The sequence below is a fragment of the Bos taurus genome, chromosome 6 (assembly GCF_002263795.3).
Source record: "Bos taurus isolate L1 Dominette 01449 registration number 42190680 breed Hereford chromosome 6, ARS-UCD2.0, whole genome shotgun sequence".
Lineage (NCBI taxonomy): Eukaryota > Metazoa > Chordata > Mammalia > Artiodactyla > Bovidae > Bos > Bos taurus.
In genome coordinates, this window is record NC_037333.1 from 116,824,415 (window position 1) to 116,840,489 (window position 16,075).

A 16,075-nucleotide genomic window follows, 5' to 3' on the forward strand; every position below is an offset into this window, starting at 1 on the left:
CCCCGCAGCCCTGCAACTGGCTGGGTTCGAATGCCGAGGACACCCCTCCAGGAGTTAAGCGGAAAGCAGCCGGCCTGGGCCAGGGTCCTGCAGGCCCAACCCAGCGGCTTGGCCCTGACGTGGGAGCTGAGACAGCTTCTTGAGCGCAGGAGGGCTGCGTGTGACTCAGGTCAGGAGAGGCCTGCTGGCGGTGTTACTGAGGATGGGGGAGTTGGGGGACCCACAGGGGTGCCCCCAGGCTGGACAGGAAGGACTCAAGTACAGGCCCGGGGGACCCTGAGGCTGGAAGGAGCGGCCCCCCAGTCCCCGTCCCCGTCGCTCTGAGAGTACTGAGAAGAGACGTGCTGTGCAACTGTGGGGGCCACAGGGGTGCCCGGGGAGGTGGGGGGCAGGGGCATCACCATGTTCCCATCCTCCTGCAGCGTGTGGCCAGCAGCGACCCCTGGTGGCGGCCAGCGTGCCACTGCGGCCCCCCAGAGGCCTACCCTCCTGAGGGTGTCGGGGGGCCTGCTGCCTCTCTTTGGGGACCCCTGCCCCCTGTGCTGGTGGGCCCCCCGCTCAGGACGGCACCCTGGGCTCGGGGTGGACGTGCAGGCCCTGGGGGTGCCCTCTGGTGGTTCCCAGGTCATGTCATGAGGAGTAACCGCTCCAGAGCTGAAGCTTCCGTGACTGGTGTCCAGCCAGCGGTCCGCCTACCCCCTCCACAGTCCCGCTGCCCTGCAGGCTGGGCCTGCTTGGTTCAGAAGGCCCCCGAGGGCCGCCTGGCCCTCACCACCCCCAGGCCAGGGACCCCTGGCCCCGCCCCCGCCCCATGGAAGGGGCCCAGGAGGAAGACGCACTCAGCCTCTCCTGGGGAGCAGGACCCTGGCCCTGGGGGTGCAGACGGAGCCCTCACTGAGACTTGACTTCTGAGCCTTTCATCTATCAGGAGCGTCGGACGTCTGTCTGTCTGGCAGGGCTCTGCAGGGAGACCCCCTGCTCGTGTTTCCACCCATGGCGTCTTCCTGGGTCTCAGGAGACTGGGGGCTTCCAGCCAGGAGGGCGGCAGCTGGGAACTGCTGGTAACCCCCATGAGCGCCCCACTGCGGGGCCTGCAGCCCTCCCTGGACACAGAGCCAACCCCTGCTGCGGCTGCCGTGGTCTCCTTTCTTCCACGAAGGCGCTGGTCTGCGAGATCCGTGGTTGATGCAGATCGCGTCCACCCCAGCACCACATGGCTGACCAGGTGGACCGGGGGGACTGGGGCCCACTCAGCCGACGCCCAGGAGGTGCTGGTGGCCGGCCGGGCAGCTGCGAGGAGTGGGGCAAGGACATACTGTAGACATCGAAAGGACAGTGGCTGTGGTCAGGTCAGCCAGAAACTGCCCCTTTAATGAAGACCAGGACAGGTCTATTGCTTAGATTTAAGAGAAACTTTATTTAGTTTTTTCCTAAAGCAACCTAGTTTAAAAACGAATTGAAAAAAGACGTCAATAGAGAAGAAAAACCTAGACAGACAGACAGACACACACACATACACACACACAAAGGGAAGACGGCAAGATCAGGGCTGCCCCGTCAGATTCTCTTCATCTTGGAAATGAGGTCGTCACAGATCCTGGTCAGCTCATCATTCTCTTTAGTCTGAGGAGGAGAGCCGCGCCCCTGGATTTCTCACAGTGCTTGGAGCCTGGAGCCCCCGAGGCTTCCCGAGCTGCGAGGGCTGCCCGCCCCCGCCCCCTCCGGCCTAGGGACCCTGCGCCCACCTTCTGCTCCACCACCTTCTCCAGGGAGTGGACACGCATCTGCTCCTTCCTCAGGACCGCCTGCAGCGCCAGAGCGTCAGTCTGGGCCTTGCTGCGGACCTGGGCGATCTCCTCACTTGCCCTGGAGCAGCAGAGGGCCCGGCTGAGCCACGGGCAGGGCCAGACCCCCCCAGGCTCCTGCCCCCCATCCTGACCCCCCCAGGCTCCTGCCCCCCAAGCCCTGCCCCCAATCCTGACCCCCGCCAGCCCCGCCTGCCCACGCACTGCCGGAGCTTCTCCTCCGCCTGGGCCTTCAGTGCCTGGTACTTCTGGGCCTCCTTCTCCACCCTCTCTATGTAATCCTCGACACACTTCTTCAGTGACTCTTCGTTCTGGGAGGAAGATGGACGCTGAGCCCCGAGCTGAGGCCCAGCTCTTTGGGGGTTCGTGGAGCAGTCCGCCTGTTTCCCTGCAGACAGCCCAGGCCTGTCCGCCCCTCAGGGCCCTGCCACGGGGGTTCTGTCCAGGTACTGTGGGGGAACCTAGGTCAGGCACCAGGCCCACGGAACAGCCTGTCCTGTTCCCTGAGCCCCGGGCTCTGGCAGCCGGGTGCCCTGCCGTCTGGCGGTGGGGAACAGTGCAGCGACCAGCACAGACCCGTAGTCTCCACGCAGGCCCACACGGACGCCTCGCGGGCACCCGTGTCCAGTTGCAGGTGACAAGCCAAGAGCCCAGGGTGCAGGCACAGGCAGGGCTGAGGCTGGCCCCACCTGCGGGCCTGCCTCTCCCTCTTGCCAGGCTCCGTACCAGGGCTGTGCTCAGCTCCTCCTCCTGCAGGGCCCCGCCCCTCCCCCGGCCCCAGGCTGGCCCAGCACCCACCGTGCGGTAGCCTTCGATCACCTCCTTCTGTTTCTCAAACCGCTTGAAAAGGTCGGAGAACGACTTTTCCATGGAGTGCAGGTCGGCCGTCAGCTGTGCCTTCTCCTTCAGGACCTTCTGCATTTCGGCCTTGGTGAGCTCCTTCTGTTTCTGAGACTCCTCTGGAGGAGAGACCAGCACCTCGGATCGGTGGGCGTCAGGGTGTCTGCCTCTCTCGGGACCTCCCAGGGCAGACCCTTGGGGCTCCAAACGCCCAGAAAACAGCTGTCTCCTCAATACCAGCTCCGCCCAGAAACCGAGGCAGCTGGCAGTAAGCCCAGACCTGTCCCACACTCGGGGCTTCCAGCCCGGACACGGCTAGTGCCCAACATCCACAGAGGCCGCCAGGGGACGCACAGCCCCCAGAGCAGGGTGGACACCGCAGCATCAGGAAGGGACCCAACCTGCCCGCTGCCTCGCCACCCCTGCCCCCGATGCTGGGGCGGGGACTGGCACTCACCCATCACCTGGTAGACAGTCCCCTCAAAGCTGTCCATGATCTTCCTGTGGGAGGAGAGCAGGTGCGTGAGCCGAGTCCCACGTGCACGCGCGCGCACAGCAGGGCGGCTGCACTCACCCCATCTCCAGGAGCCTCTCCTGCAGCGCCGCGCACTTGCCCCGCAGCACCTCGTTCTCCTTCTGCGTGGCCTCCACCTGCGTGGTCACACGCCTGCGTTGGCCCAGGGCCGCCCCCCGTGCTGACATCTCCCACCCCACTTGGTGGACGCCTCCCAACATGGGCGGGGCGGCTTAAGGGGGGTGGGAGGTGCTGGGCACCGCAGGGTCCAGCCCAGGCCTCCACCCCCTTAGACATCGCCCCGGCCTCGTCCTCACCCAGTGAGGAGGCTGGGGGGTGCTCCCCGGGGGCGGTGCAGACCCTCCCCCATGGGTTCTGTGACACACGTGGGGGCGGAAACAGGACAGCCGGCTGCCGCACCGCCTGGGCACAGCGAGTGGAGCCTGTGACGCCGACCCCCCAGCCCCGCCCGCGCTCACCGCCGAGTCCAGGTCCTTCTGGCTGTACTGCAGCACGTCCACGATCGGCCCCACAGGCAGCAGTGGAGCCCCGGGCCCAAGGTCACACGGAGCCAGGCCAGGTATCTGCGGGAGAGACCGGCGGGGCCGTGAGCTCCCCCGCGCGGCCCCCCGCCCTCCCGGCTCCTCACACCACAGCCAGAGGCGGCGCCTCGGCCCCCACCCGCCCTGTGAAGCCTGCAGATCCGCAGCACGTGAAAGCTGGGCCCTGAGAACAAGCGAGTCTCTAAAGCAGAGGGGACGAAGCACTTACAGGAATGCCCGGGGCTCCAGGGAAGTCCAGGTCAAGCAGCTGGGCCTCCGGGGGGCTTCCAGAGGAAGGCTTGTCCACACTGCGAGCACGGAGACCAAGAGAGAAGCCACCTGCTGTCTGCATGAGCCCGGGGCTCTCCTCGGAGGCCAGAGGGCCCGCGCTCGGGACAGGTAGGCCCCGCGGCCTGCCGCTGCTGTGGGCACATGGGAGCATGCCCGCTCACTAACTGGGCCCCCAGGTGGGCCCAGCCCCCGCCCTCGCCCCTCCCACCAGCCAGGCGTACCTGCTGGGTGTCAGCCCCTGGGGACTGTCCTGCAGGAGCGGGTCGAAGTTGAGGTACAGCGACTGCTTCCTCAGGGCTGACTCTTTAAACTGCGAGGCGGGGGGCAGGGTCAGCCGTGTCCACAGCGTGCGTGCCCCATCCCTCGGGGGAGCCCAGCCCACAGGAGACGCCTCTGGGGCCTGAGCCAAGTGGTCTGGGGGCCAGGGGCAGGACTGCCCTGGGAAGAGTGGCTGCAGCAACGGGCCTGGGGTGACGCCATCTCCAGGGACACAGAGCCTGCTCCCGGGCAGCGGGGCCGCGACCGTGCTGGGTACTCACCGAGGGCGCCCCGAACTGCTCCAGGTAGTCCAACTCTGCCCCGGCGCCTAGGACTGAGAGGGCGTCAGCAGCCGCCCCCCACCCGCCACGGGCTGCCCGCCCCCCATGGGCCTCAGGTGAGATAAGGCCAGGTCAGCCGTGTGCCCCCCAGCCTGGCACTTGGCTGTGCCCAGCACAGCACCCCTCCCCGGGCTCCGGGACCAAGCGCTTTTTGCTGTAGAGCAGGGTTGCTCAGGGTGCCTGGGGCCAGAGGGTTCGGGGGTGTCACAGAAATGTTCCCTGGGGGCCAGGTCGCCCTGGATGAGAACCACCACGGAGAGAGTTCTTTACTATCTGATAATCTGAACTCTGCTTAAAAAAACCCAAAGGTGACTGATGCCACAAAAATTTTAAATTGACACCAAAAGCCCAAGCAGCAATAGAACCAATTGGGTTTGAAAGTAGACATCTGTGCTTCTGAAGACACCATCAAGGAAGTGAAGCCAGTTTTTGCAAATCATGTACCTGACGAGCAATTCTTATCTGGATTATATCAGAAATTGGTACAGTGTAATAAAGAAAACAGTTCGATGTTAAACCAGGCAAAGAACCTGAGCAGATGAAGGTCAGGAGCGCGTGCGCTGCTCAACATGAGGGAGCAAACCCACCATGCGGCCACTCCCTGGACCTCAGACCCCACGGAGCCGGGCTGGGCCCCCAGGAGCCTCCGCCCAGAGACAGACAGCAGTGCACGCGCTCCAGGCAGCCCGCTCCTGACGGCCAGAGCAGCCGTGGAAGGAGACGAGGCACCATCCACGGCAGGGACGCTGCTCGGCCAGGAGAGAAGCCCTGCCTCACCCTGACCTGAGGCAGAGCACCGCGACACAGTGACCCGTGAGGCCAGGGCCCCTGGGGCAGAGGGAGGCTCCTCCTGGCTCCCAGCCCCACTGGTGCGGTGAGGACCCCACAGAGAGCCCCCCAGAGACCCTCGGCCCATGCCCTGCCTGCCTCAGGCCTGGGCTCTTCACGGGACGGAGACCCTCGAGCCCTCCTGGCCCTGAAAGGCCCCGGCCGCACTAGGGCAGCTCAGCCTGTGCCTCTGGGGGCGGGTGGCTCCTCTCCAGGGGCCTCGGTTCACACAGGCCCTCCAGGCTCGGCGGCCCACTGCCTCCGGTGCCTGCGCTGAGGACGGACAACCACATACCCTCCGCGGGGTCCCGGAACTGCTCCCCGTTCAGGTCCAGGGTGGGCTCCGGCCCCCTCTCGGTGGGGGGTGTAGGGTTGGTGGGTGCAGTCGGTGGCTCGCTACTTGGGCTGCTGAGGGGCGCCGAACCCCCCAAAGAGCCTGTGGTCCACCCCTGAAAGGGAGGTGGGATCACTGCAGGGCTGGCTGAGACGAGGGGTGTGGGGGAGCAGGGGCAACGGCGTGCCCTCCCCACCAGCCTCCCTCTGCCCGTGGCACCCGCAGATGTGGTGGCTGCGCCCATACCTCGCCCGCCGCTCCTGGGGTCCTCGCTGGGGCCCTCGTCCCGGGTGTGTCATCTGAGCACGCCTGCCTGAAGAGACAGGGTCAGCAGGGCCTGAGCCCACCCCCAGCTCCGAGCTGCCAGGGTCCTGCGACCCCTGCCCTAGAAGCCAGGCTCAGGGCCACATCGGGGGCCCCACAAACCATCCGGCCCAACCTCGCCTGCACAAGAATCGCGCTCCTCAGGAGTGGGCAAAGTGCCCTGAGGTCGTTTCAACTCAAGTAAAAGCAAAAATAAGTGAATGCTATGGTTGCTAGGAAATGGCAACAGAGGCCAGCCCGGGAGGCTGGGGCCCCGCTCAGCACCGAGCACACCCCGGGAGCGGGCAGCGGGAGGCAGACGAGGCGCCAGAGTATTCCTGGACCTTCCAGAGGCGCAGACGGCCCTCCTGGACTACACGGGCACCCCCCGTCCCCAGGGCCCCCACCTGGGGGACACGTGGCACCTCTGGTCTCACGTCTGCCCTGGAGGACCACCAGCCCGTGCTCACCGGCTCAGAGACAAGGCCTCTGTGGCCTGGCCGCTCTGCGGGTGCTCCAGGGGCCGGGCCTCGCCACTGTCTGCGGCCGGGTTACAGTCTGGGTCGTCTGGCTTGTCCCAGCTCGGGCCGTCGGACCCACGCAGAGTGAGCTCGCAACCCTTGCCCGCCTCCAGGGTGGCCTTTCCGGGCCTCGCCTCTGGTCTCCTCGAGGGGGGCTTGAGACCCAGGGCCTTCCCTCGCTTCCGCAGTGGGGGAGACCTTTTGCCGGTGGCATCAGAGAAGTCGAACTCCAGCCGGACAGGACCGCTCCTCAGAGAGCTGGCGGCCTGGCCACAGGTCTCCTCCCCCTGAGCACCGGGGTGTGTGGCCCCCGCAGCCTCTCCAGGGCCGGTCAGAGCCGTGTCCTCGCGGCTGGTGGCATCCATGGAGCCCACTGGGGCCGCTCCAGGCAGGTCCACGAGGGGTTTTTCTCCAGGGGGGGCACCACAGGGCGAGGCGGGCCTGGCAGGGGGACCAGGGACCCCCTCTGAGTCCCCTCCCGTACCGCTGAGTGGGTCCTCTGCTGTGTCCTGGGACACCACCCCAGAGGGCTGTTCTGGAGCCATGGGGCCGAGGGGCATGCTCTCCTCTGAGGGCCAAGGGTGGACGTGCTCTTCCCGGGCACACTCAGGGCTGCCGGGTGCTGGTCCTCGGGAGGCCTCCGGGTTTTCAACACTCTCTGGTATCTGGGAAGAGCTTGAGGGACCCAGGCTGACCAGAGGAGCTGAGGGGGGCCCACCAGGAGGCTGGTCTTCAGAGACTGGTCTCATGTCCTCTGAGGGGGGCTCGGTGTTGACTGGTACTGGCTTCTGGAGAATTCCATGGGTCGTTTTGGTGTCTGTTTCCTTGGTGAACTGTTGACTTTTCAGAAAACAAACTTAGTTAACACTAAGGAACCAGTTAGGACTTTAGTTGGATTTTAGTCCATGTGAAAACATTAACTAAATACAAAAACGAGAAGCATTCTGTCGACGCTCTCCTTGGGACCCGCTTTCACGAGAACATTCCCACAAGTCGGTGTCGGTGGGCCCTGGAGACCCAGGTGACAAGAGCAGAAACCTCGCCGACGACGGTCAGAGTTGAGCTTCCCCACACCAGCCCACGTCCCCCTTCCAGCTGGGGACCACCGCCACGTCATCAGGGAAAGTCAGGCTCCCCACTGGAGCGAGAAAGGCCAGGTGGAGGCCACGGCCTTTAGGAGAAGCAGGACCCCAGCTCCCCGCAGCTAGAGCGGCTCAAAGCTGGCGCCTCAGCAGCCTGGCCTCCCTCTCTTTGGGCTTTGACAAAACGACAGTATTTGAGTCACTCTAATCTCATTCAGCTGAATTTCAAACAGAAAAGTAAAAGCCTGAAGCTGAAAAGCAGTGAGGAGACCTGGGTAGAGGGGAGTCAGGTGCGAGGAATTTCCACTCTGGATTCAGTGGATCCCTTGGGGGCACTCGCTGGGTAAATTCAGCCTAATCTGGGGTGAAGAGCCGCCACCAGGTCCCCGTCTCTAGACAGAGGCAGGAAAGCCTGGGCGTTCACTGAGCTGACAGCCACATCCAGCCAAACACCTAATGCCAGGTGAGGCTGCAAAGACAAGACGCTCCTCTGGTCAAAGTCAAGTGTTTCCAATCTGATTCGTCAAACTGGATCACACAACAGACAGCTTCTGTGCCTTTAGCAGCAAGGCCGGCCTGTAAGCCCTCTCCCAGGCTTGCTGCTGAGCATAGGAGACTCCTGAAGCACTAACACAGCAGCAAAGCCACAGAGCACCCCTCTTTGGAGATTCCGCCAGGGCACTTCATGAAGTCAGAGGAACAAAAACCAATGTCAATTTGCTGGCAAGAGCACAACAGAGAAGCAGAATGTAAAGTTTACACTTTTTCTGTTTCATTACTCACTTTTCCAGTAACAAACGGTTTCTGAGGTGCTTTGGGCCACGCAGGACGCACAGCAGAGACCAGAAGCCTAACGGATGTGGCCCTCTGCAAACAGAGCTTTCTGCTGAGTCCCTGAGGCCACAGACGGCAGTGCATCAAACCACCCCACACTTACTTCTCTTTCTGGGTACAGACTTGATGGCAGTTTTCTAATTCAATGGGGTCACCCAGAACAAAACAGGCTTCGAGCTTGCTGCCCACGCTGGGACTTAAGATCCTGTATGTCTGTGGGTCCCGTAGAGGTGTCTGAAAAGTCACCTGTTGGGGAGAGAGGAGGGCACCTGCTCAATAATTCAAGTCTTTGACACCCCTCGGGCAGCACCGTGCCCTGCCCGGGCAGCTCAGTAAGTTGCCAGGAAAGCAGGTGGCAGGGCGACCTCCGTGTGACACACGACAGAGCGAACACAGGGGCCTGACGTGCTTACCTTCACAGTTTTGGCTGTGCTCTTCGGCGGCACATTCTCTTTCTGTGACAGACGGAGAACGGACGCCCTTCCGGTAAGTTCCGGGGGTGAAAACAGGAAGTCGCAATTTTCCCTACTTTTGTCACCAGTGACGTTTTCGTCACTGAAGAGATGCAGACTCATTCTGGAAAAGCAGACAGTTGGGTGTCAGGAGGGGGCAGTGGCCCTCTGCTGTCTGGACGCTCATAGGTGCCAGTGACAGGGCTGATCCCACGGTGCTGCAGGGAGATGCCCCCCTTCCGCACAGCTGGGTCAGACTTCAGGCAGTCCCCATCCTGCTCCGGGGGAGCTGCCACCTCCCTGGAGTAAGAGCCGGAGGAGCCTTCAGCTCACAGGGCAGGAGGGAAGGCTCAGGTGATTAAAACAACTTGAACTTTGTGGGTAAAAGTTCAGAGACAGAGAAGGGCTGATCTGTGACGAAACTGAAGCAGCAGAGGAAGCCTGGGCCCTCCATCAGGTGGAGCAGCTGCCAAGTTTGTGGAGAACAGAAACGCCAATAGGGCCCAGCAGCATGGCCAAGGAGGAGCTGGAGAAGGTAACAAGCAGCAGGTGTCGAGTCACCTGTGGGGAGTTGAGTGTCTCCATCAGGGGCCTCCAGTCAGGCCCAGGGGGTTCCAGGAAAGTCTCATTCCTCCTTCCCGAGGCCCTCATGATGGTCAGTGCCATGGCATTCCCAATTTAGGAGTCACCAGAGAACTGGGCATTTGCCTCGTGGGGGCACTACAGGTATTCGCTGGCGTTGGGGACCCTGGGGACTGTGGTAGAGGATGCCAGGTGGCTGGGGCAGCAGGAGAAAGGGTGGCTTTAAAAAGAGGTGAGGTCAGGGTGACAAGCCACCTCGAAGGGCTTTGGGGGTAGGGGCTGCCTGTGGAGGACAAGAGGGGTGGGGTGGGGAGAGTCAGAGGCTCTGGCACTGGGCCAGGGGTGGCCTGGTCAGCCCCTCATGGCATCAGGCTCACACACTGCGTCGGGAGACGCGAAAGATGAGCCCGAGCCGGTGGCCACTGTGAGGTTTGGCCTGAACAACTGGGTAAACAGGGGAGGGGGCTGGACGGCTGCAGGACCCAGGACGGAGAGCAGACACAGAGGACGCCTTTCCGGCAGACCCCCTCCTTGCCCTGCGGACGGTGGGAGAACAATGACGGCAGCCTTCCGGGGTTCGGCTTCTACTAATAATGAGGGCTTCTGCTTAAAAGGAGGAGTCTTTGAGGGGGGCTGGTCGGGAAGGCGGGGAGGGACTAGGGACCTAAGGTGAGCGGGGTCTGCGGAATCAGGTGCGGCAGGAGTCTGCGATGGGTCCAGGCGGGACTGGACCCAGAGGGGCGGGGATTGGGAGGCCAGCGCTGGGCGCAGGGCAGCGAGCGCGCGTGTACTCAGGCTCGGAATCACCGGGCGTCTCGGGAGGCGGGGGCGGGAGCACATCTGCTCTGCTCCCGGTTGCGGCCGGGCGGGCGGGATGAGGGACGGCGGGAGAACGGCCCAGACCGCGAGGAGGGCGGAGTCGGAGGCGGTATAGGCCCCGGTCTGGGTTGGGGGGCGGGGGTCGCCAGCGCGGCAGGCAGACCCAGGCCGGCAAAGCCCCAAGCCCCGGCTACAGGCAGGACCGGAGCCCCGAGCCGGGACCCCGCCGCCGCCCTCTTACCTGTCGGCCGCCGCGCGGAGCCCAGGGTGGGAAGTGCCGAGCTCGGGAGCCCCTCTGCCCGCCGCCGATTCAAATACCGACGGTTGGCGAGCGCGGCCAATCAGCACGCGGCTGGGGCGGGGCGCGAGGCCGACAGCCAATGGGAGGCAGAACGCCAGTCCACGCCCACTAGGAGGTTTCGTTTCCGGGGCGAGGGCACGCTGGACGCGGCGGACACCGGATTCCTCAGTAAAGGCTGCTCGCCTGACGCCCCTAGAGGAGAGGTCGCACGCGGGTGGACGGTGACTGCGGAGCCCGCCGTCGCCCAGGAATCCCGGGCTTTGCTGCGGACGCGCCTGAGCTGCGTGGAAATGAGGGCCCGAGAGCCTCTCCCCCGAGTTTCAGTTTCCCCAGCTGGGCAATGGGATCGAGTGCAGCGCCGCTCCAAAGCGGGTCGTGTGGAAGAGCCAAACCCTCGCGAGAACTGTAGGGGCGGCTCGCGAGGCGGGGGGGGGGGGGGGGGGGGGGCGTCGAACGAGGGGCCCAAGAACTTCATTTCCCAAAATACTCTGTGGGACTCCATTTCCCAGAGCGCGAGGGCAGGGACTCCGTTTCCCAGAGCGCCCCGCGAGTGCCTCCAGGGCAGGGACTCAGTTTCCCAGAGCGCCCCGCGCCGCCGGGCGCCTACCGGACCTGGACGCTGTGGCCGGTTCGCTACGCTGGGTGGCAGGCCTCGCCGAGCCAGTTTCCCGCCGGCGACGGCGGCGCGATGGACAGTCCCGAGGTCACCTTCACGCTGGCCTACCTGGTGTTCGCCGTGTGCTTCGTGTTCACCCCCACCGAGTTCCACTCGGCCGGGCTCACGGTGCAGAACCTGCTGTCGGGCTGGCTGGGCAGCGAAGACGCCGCCTTCGTGCCGTATCACCTACGCCGCACGGCCGCCACGCTGCTGTGCCACTCGCTGCTGCCCCTCGGTGAGCCCAGGGCCGACCTCCGGGACCCGGAGCGGGAGGGACGGGGGGCGGGCTCCCGTGTTGGAGAGCCGAGGCTGCGGGCGGAGCGCCCGTGTGCTTGGGGAAGTGCTGTCCCTTGCAGGTACCCGGCGGAGAGGCGGGCTCAGAACTCTAGGGAAGGGGGTGAGCTGGCTCTCGGGGTACAGGTCCCTCGAGTCGAGGTATGAGTTAACTGATGCCCGTAGAGGTGGCCTGTCCCAATCTCCTTGGAAGGTGGGTGGGGGAAAGGCAGGCAGAGAGGATGAGGGCAGTCGAGTGTCATTTCCGCCTCCGGGGAATCTTCCTGACCCAGGGATCGAACCCGCATCTCCTGCATTGGCAGGCTGGATCTTTGCCACTGAACACTAGGGAAGGCCCCCACCCCCACCCTTTTTAAAAACTATAATTTTATCCATGGCTGTGCTGGGTCGTCATTGTTGCGCGAGGTCTTTCTCTAGTTGCGCAGAGTGGGAGATACTCTGCTGCAGGCCTTAAAGCACGCAGATTTCAGTAGTTGCAGCACACGGGCTTAGTTGCTCTGCAGCATGTGGAATCTTCCTGGACCAGAAATCAAATCCATGTGCTCTGCGTTGGCAGGCAGATTCTTATCCACTGCAGCACCTGGGAAGTCCTAGAGAAGTCCTTTGGAAACCAAAGAAGTGTTATTTATTGCCACATGAGTTACTTATTATGTATCAGATTGATCAATAGCATTTATTACGTTTTTGCAACTTCAAACCTTTCCTGCAGGTCACTGTCTACTTTATTAATTTTGACATGCAAACTGGCCCCCATCTGGCCACCAGGGGCCTGGAGCTGGCTCCTGTGTCCCTGTGACAGGCTCTTGTCACCTTTGTTGACTGGTCCACGACGTCCCAGTTCTGGGATGGGCCATACTCTGGTCTGCTTCCTCAGAGTAGGTGGGATCCAGAGGCTGAGATCCAGTCCCAAGACGGCCTGTGGGCAGCTCTGCATTGGGTGAAACCAGATCCTTGTGCTTAGTTTTGTTTTTCTAGGATTTTCTCATTTTATTTCTTCCACTCATATGTGGTTTGTGCAAAACTAAAGTAATAAGATGAGAATGTTTTCTGCTCACTGGACAAGTACTCAGTTGAGTCAGCTATGGAGCTGGGCAAGGCCCACCTGCCCTGGGGTACCATGGCCTTGCCCTGGGAGCTGACCATGGCAGAGGGCCAGACCCAAGGCTGGGGATTAAAGGAAGGGGCCTCCCCCAACCCCACCAAGGGACAGGGACAGCACTGGGGAGGCTGGCAGCCTGGCAGTCCCAACCTCTGCTGAAGCTTGCCCGTCCCTTTTAGGCTACTATGTGGGCATGTGCTTCGCAGCCTCGGAAAAGCAGCTCTACTACCCCAGCCAGACCCCGGAGACCTGGCGGGCCTTCCTCCTGCTAGCATTGATGCTGCCCGCCATCGCCTGCACCTTGATCTACTACTGGTCCCGGGACCACTGGGCCTGCCACCCCCTGGCCCGCACCCTGGCCCTCTATGCCCTCCCACGGTCGGGCTGGCAGGCCGTGGCTTCCTCCGTGAACACGGAGTTCCGGCGGATTGACAAGTTTGCCACGGGGGTGCCGGGTGCCCGTGTGATCGTGACGGACACGTGGGTGATGAAGGTGACCACGTACCGCGTGCACGTGGCCCAGCAGCAGGACGTGCGCCTGACTGTGACGGAGGCCCAGCAGCACGAGCTCTCCCCAGACTCGCACCTGCCCGTGCAGCTCCTCACCATCCGCGTGGCCAGCGCCAACCCCGCCGTGCCGGCCTTCCACATCCGGTAGGCGGGCCTGCAGCTGGGGCCGCTGGGGTGGTGCGCCCGTGGTCTGCTCTTTGTGTTGCTCAGGGGGCGGGGTGGGTGGGAGCTGGTCCCTCCGGAGTGCCCCTCCCTCAGGTCCTCTGCGTTTCCCCTTTCTTCCCAGCCTGCCCTGAGCTGTCTTCCCGGCGTCTCGGGAGGAGCACACGGCAGGTGTTTGGGGGCCACTGTATAGGACAGAGGCTCAGTGGCTCCCTCAGCCCTGAGCCTGGGCCGGGGCCGAGGCGCTCCTGTCCAGTTCAGGCTGTGGCGGGCCTGCCCGCCCCCCTGGACCCGTCTTGGGCTTGAACGTGCCGAGGGCCAGGCCCTCTGCCGCAGCTGCAGTTCTCCCACCCTCCGTGCCCCTCTGCACCTCCCAAGGAGAGGCCCGTGGGCAGCAATGGACCAGTGGGCTCTGGCCCTAGGGCCATCTCTAGTGCTCCCTGCCCAGCAGCACCCACCTCTACAGGCTGAACTCCACGGAGTACGGTGAGCTGTGTGAGAAGCTCCGGGCGCCCATCCGCAGCGCAGCCAACGTGGTCATCCACCAGAGCCTGGGCGACCTCTTCCTGGAGACCTTCGCCTCCCTGGTGGAGGTCAACCCGGCCTACTCGGTCCCCAGCAGCCAGGTAGGGGGCTGGGCAGGGGAGGTGGGTTCCCACAGCTGGGCCGCCATGGACCGCCTCTCCTGGGGTAGGGCAGGACCCCCATCCCCAGGGTGGCCCGACCGGGCTTCCTCTGACCACCTGGCCTGCCTGCAGGACCTGGAGGCATGCATCGGCTGCATGCAGACTCAGGCCAGCGTGAAGCTGGTGAAGACCTGCCAGGAGGTGGCCGTGGGCGAGTGCCAGCAATGCTACTGCCGCCCCATGTGGTGCCTCACCTGCATGGGCAAGTGGTTCGCCAGCCGCCAGGACCCGCAGCGCCCCGACACCTGGCTGGCCAGCCGCGTGCCCTGCCCCACCTGCCGCGCGCGCTTCTGCGTCCTGGACGTGTGCGCCGTGCGCTGAGCCCCTGGGCCCTGTGGCCGCCTCCAGGGCGGACGGGCCTCTGGGCCCTCCTCGGTGCTGCTGTGGGCAGCTCTTTGTGTGGCGACTCACTGGTGCCCCGACTCACTGGTGCCCCGAGGCTGTGGAAGGGCCTGGCTGCAGTTTCGGCAGAACCTTCCTGCTGAAGTTCTGTTCCTGGCAGTGGGGTGGTCTTCAGCACCTCTGCCTCCTTCCCTCTCTGTTCTTCCGACTAGGGGTCAGTGCTGGGCATGCAGAACGTGGTGTCGGGTCCATCTTCAGAGCATTCTGGGGCCCCTGAGCTGTGTTCTGGGTGACCCCTTGGTCTGCCCCAGATGACCCTAATCTAGCCATTTGCCTTAAGTGTATGGGGCACAAAAGTCTTAACTGCTCCTCAGTTATACGACAGACCTGAATTTGTCTACGACTGCAGTCTGTCATGCTTCTGTTGCCAGGCTGGCCACTGGCCCTGCAGCATGGACCCCCTCCCCACGAGGCCGCTCTGAGGGGTGTGGAGCCTGGCGGTGGAGGGCACGAGCATTGCCCAGGGCCTCCTGGTGACCGCGGCCAGCCGAGGGCGCCCTCCTGGGTGGAGTGGCCCCCATCTGCCCCCTACCCAGGGACTCCTCGGGCTTTCCATCAGGCGCTGTTTTCGCCTGCCTTTCCCTTAGCCGAAGGCATGTGGGGCTGCCCACCCCTTTGAGGGGCCTGTGACCACGTGCCTTTTGGTGCTCCCACGAGTCCACGGAATGGGCTGTCTCAGACTCCTGGTTGCCCGGGAACATCTTGTGTTCAGACAGCAAGATTGTGGGGACCTAGCACGAGGCCCCCCACAGGCCCACCTGCTTCAGAAGGGAAGTGCCCAGCAGTCAAGACGATGACAGTCGTCTTCCCCAATCTTGGTGGTGAGGTGGGGGGCAGGGAGGAAAGTGCTGGGCTCCTGGGTACAGCTCTGAATGTGGCTGTTGGAGGGGCCCTAAGCCTCGTAAACTTGGTCCTGCTAAGCAGGTTAGATGGAATCAACTCCACCAAGGCTGCACTGAGCCCAGGGATTTGGAAGTGAGCAAGCCCAGATTCGTGGTCTTCTGGGGTCACCCACAGGGGACAGCCATCAGAAGGGCAGCCAGGAGCCATGCCTGGCCTCAGCCTGAAATTTCAAACTCTGGCAAGGGAGAGCCAGGCCTGGGGTTGTCTTTTCTACAAGAGATGGTTACTTAGTTTTATAAAGATAAACCTATTGTAGCAAAGTGGTATGCTATTGAATAAAATGTTAGTATGAAGTTATTAGTATTTTTTTTTCCTGATATTCAAACAGTTGGGGCAAGGCCATCTTAGAAGTGGCCTCTTTAGCGTGCATGTTTTCTTCAGAATAAAGGGAGGCAGACTCTTCAGGAATCTTCCCCTGATATTCTAGCTGGGGTCTCAAAAAGCTCACTTCAGGGAACCTTTGTGGATGGGTCCTGGGGGCTGGGGGTGGGGGGTCAGCATACACATGCTCCAGATGCAGGGGCCCACGTGAGGGACACTGGTGATCCAAGGTGGTGAGCCCTGCCGGGCGAGGCCTCCAGCCCTGTGCTTGCTGCTCGGTCCCACACGGAGCCTGCTGGCACAGCCGCTTGGCTGGGAGAGCTCCTCAGCAGCACAAGCTCCCTGCTCCCTTATGCTGCTGCCGGACCCTGAACATGTTTATAAAGTACACGC

General features: G+C 63.3%; 2 protein-coding genes across 6 annotated transcripts; one reads left to right on the top strand and one right to left on the bottom strand.

Annotated features, from left to right (window-relative positions):
• Positions 1 to 1,396: 1,396 nt before the first annotated feature.
• TACC3 (transforming acidic coiled-coil containing protein 3) lies at positions 1,397 to 10,662 on the bottom strand. 5 transcript variants are annotated; one of them, NM_001100305.2, is given in 16 exon segments: positions 1,397 to 1,623; positions 1,746 to 1,866; positions 2,010 to 2,116; positions 2,604 to 2,764; positions 3,103 to 3,146; positions 3,220 to 3,296; positions 3,639 to 3,743; positions 3,931 to 4,123; positions 4,214 to 4,302; positions 4,532 to 4,584; positions 5,715 to 5,868; positions 6,000 to 6,066; positions 6,527 to 7,417; positions 8,597 to 8,739; positions 8,907 to 9,506; positions 10,588 to 10,615. In NM_001100305.2, coding segments are annotated over 15 exon segments (2,433 nt in total). In that variant the 5' UTR covers positions 9,069 to 9,506; positions 10,588 to 10,615; the 3' UTR covers positions 1,397 to 1,557.
• Positions 10,663 to 11,264: 602 nt separating this feature from the next.
• TMEM129 (transmembrane protein 129, E3 ubiquitin ligase) lies at positions 11,265 to 15,654 on the top strand. The gene is made up of 4 exons (NM_001076864.1): positions 11,265 to 11,540; positions 12,878 to 13,352; positions 13,837 to 13,996; positions 14,129 to 15,654. The coding sequence occupies exons 1-4, from the start codon at positions 11,336 to 11,338 to the stop codon at positions 14,375 to 14,377; spliced, it is 1,089 nt and encodes a 362-aa protein (NP_001070332.1). The 5' UTR covers positions 11,265 to 11,335; the 3' UTR covers positions 14,378 to 15,654.
• The last annotated feature ends 421 nt before the right edge of the window (positions 15,655 to 16,075 follow it).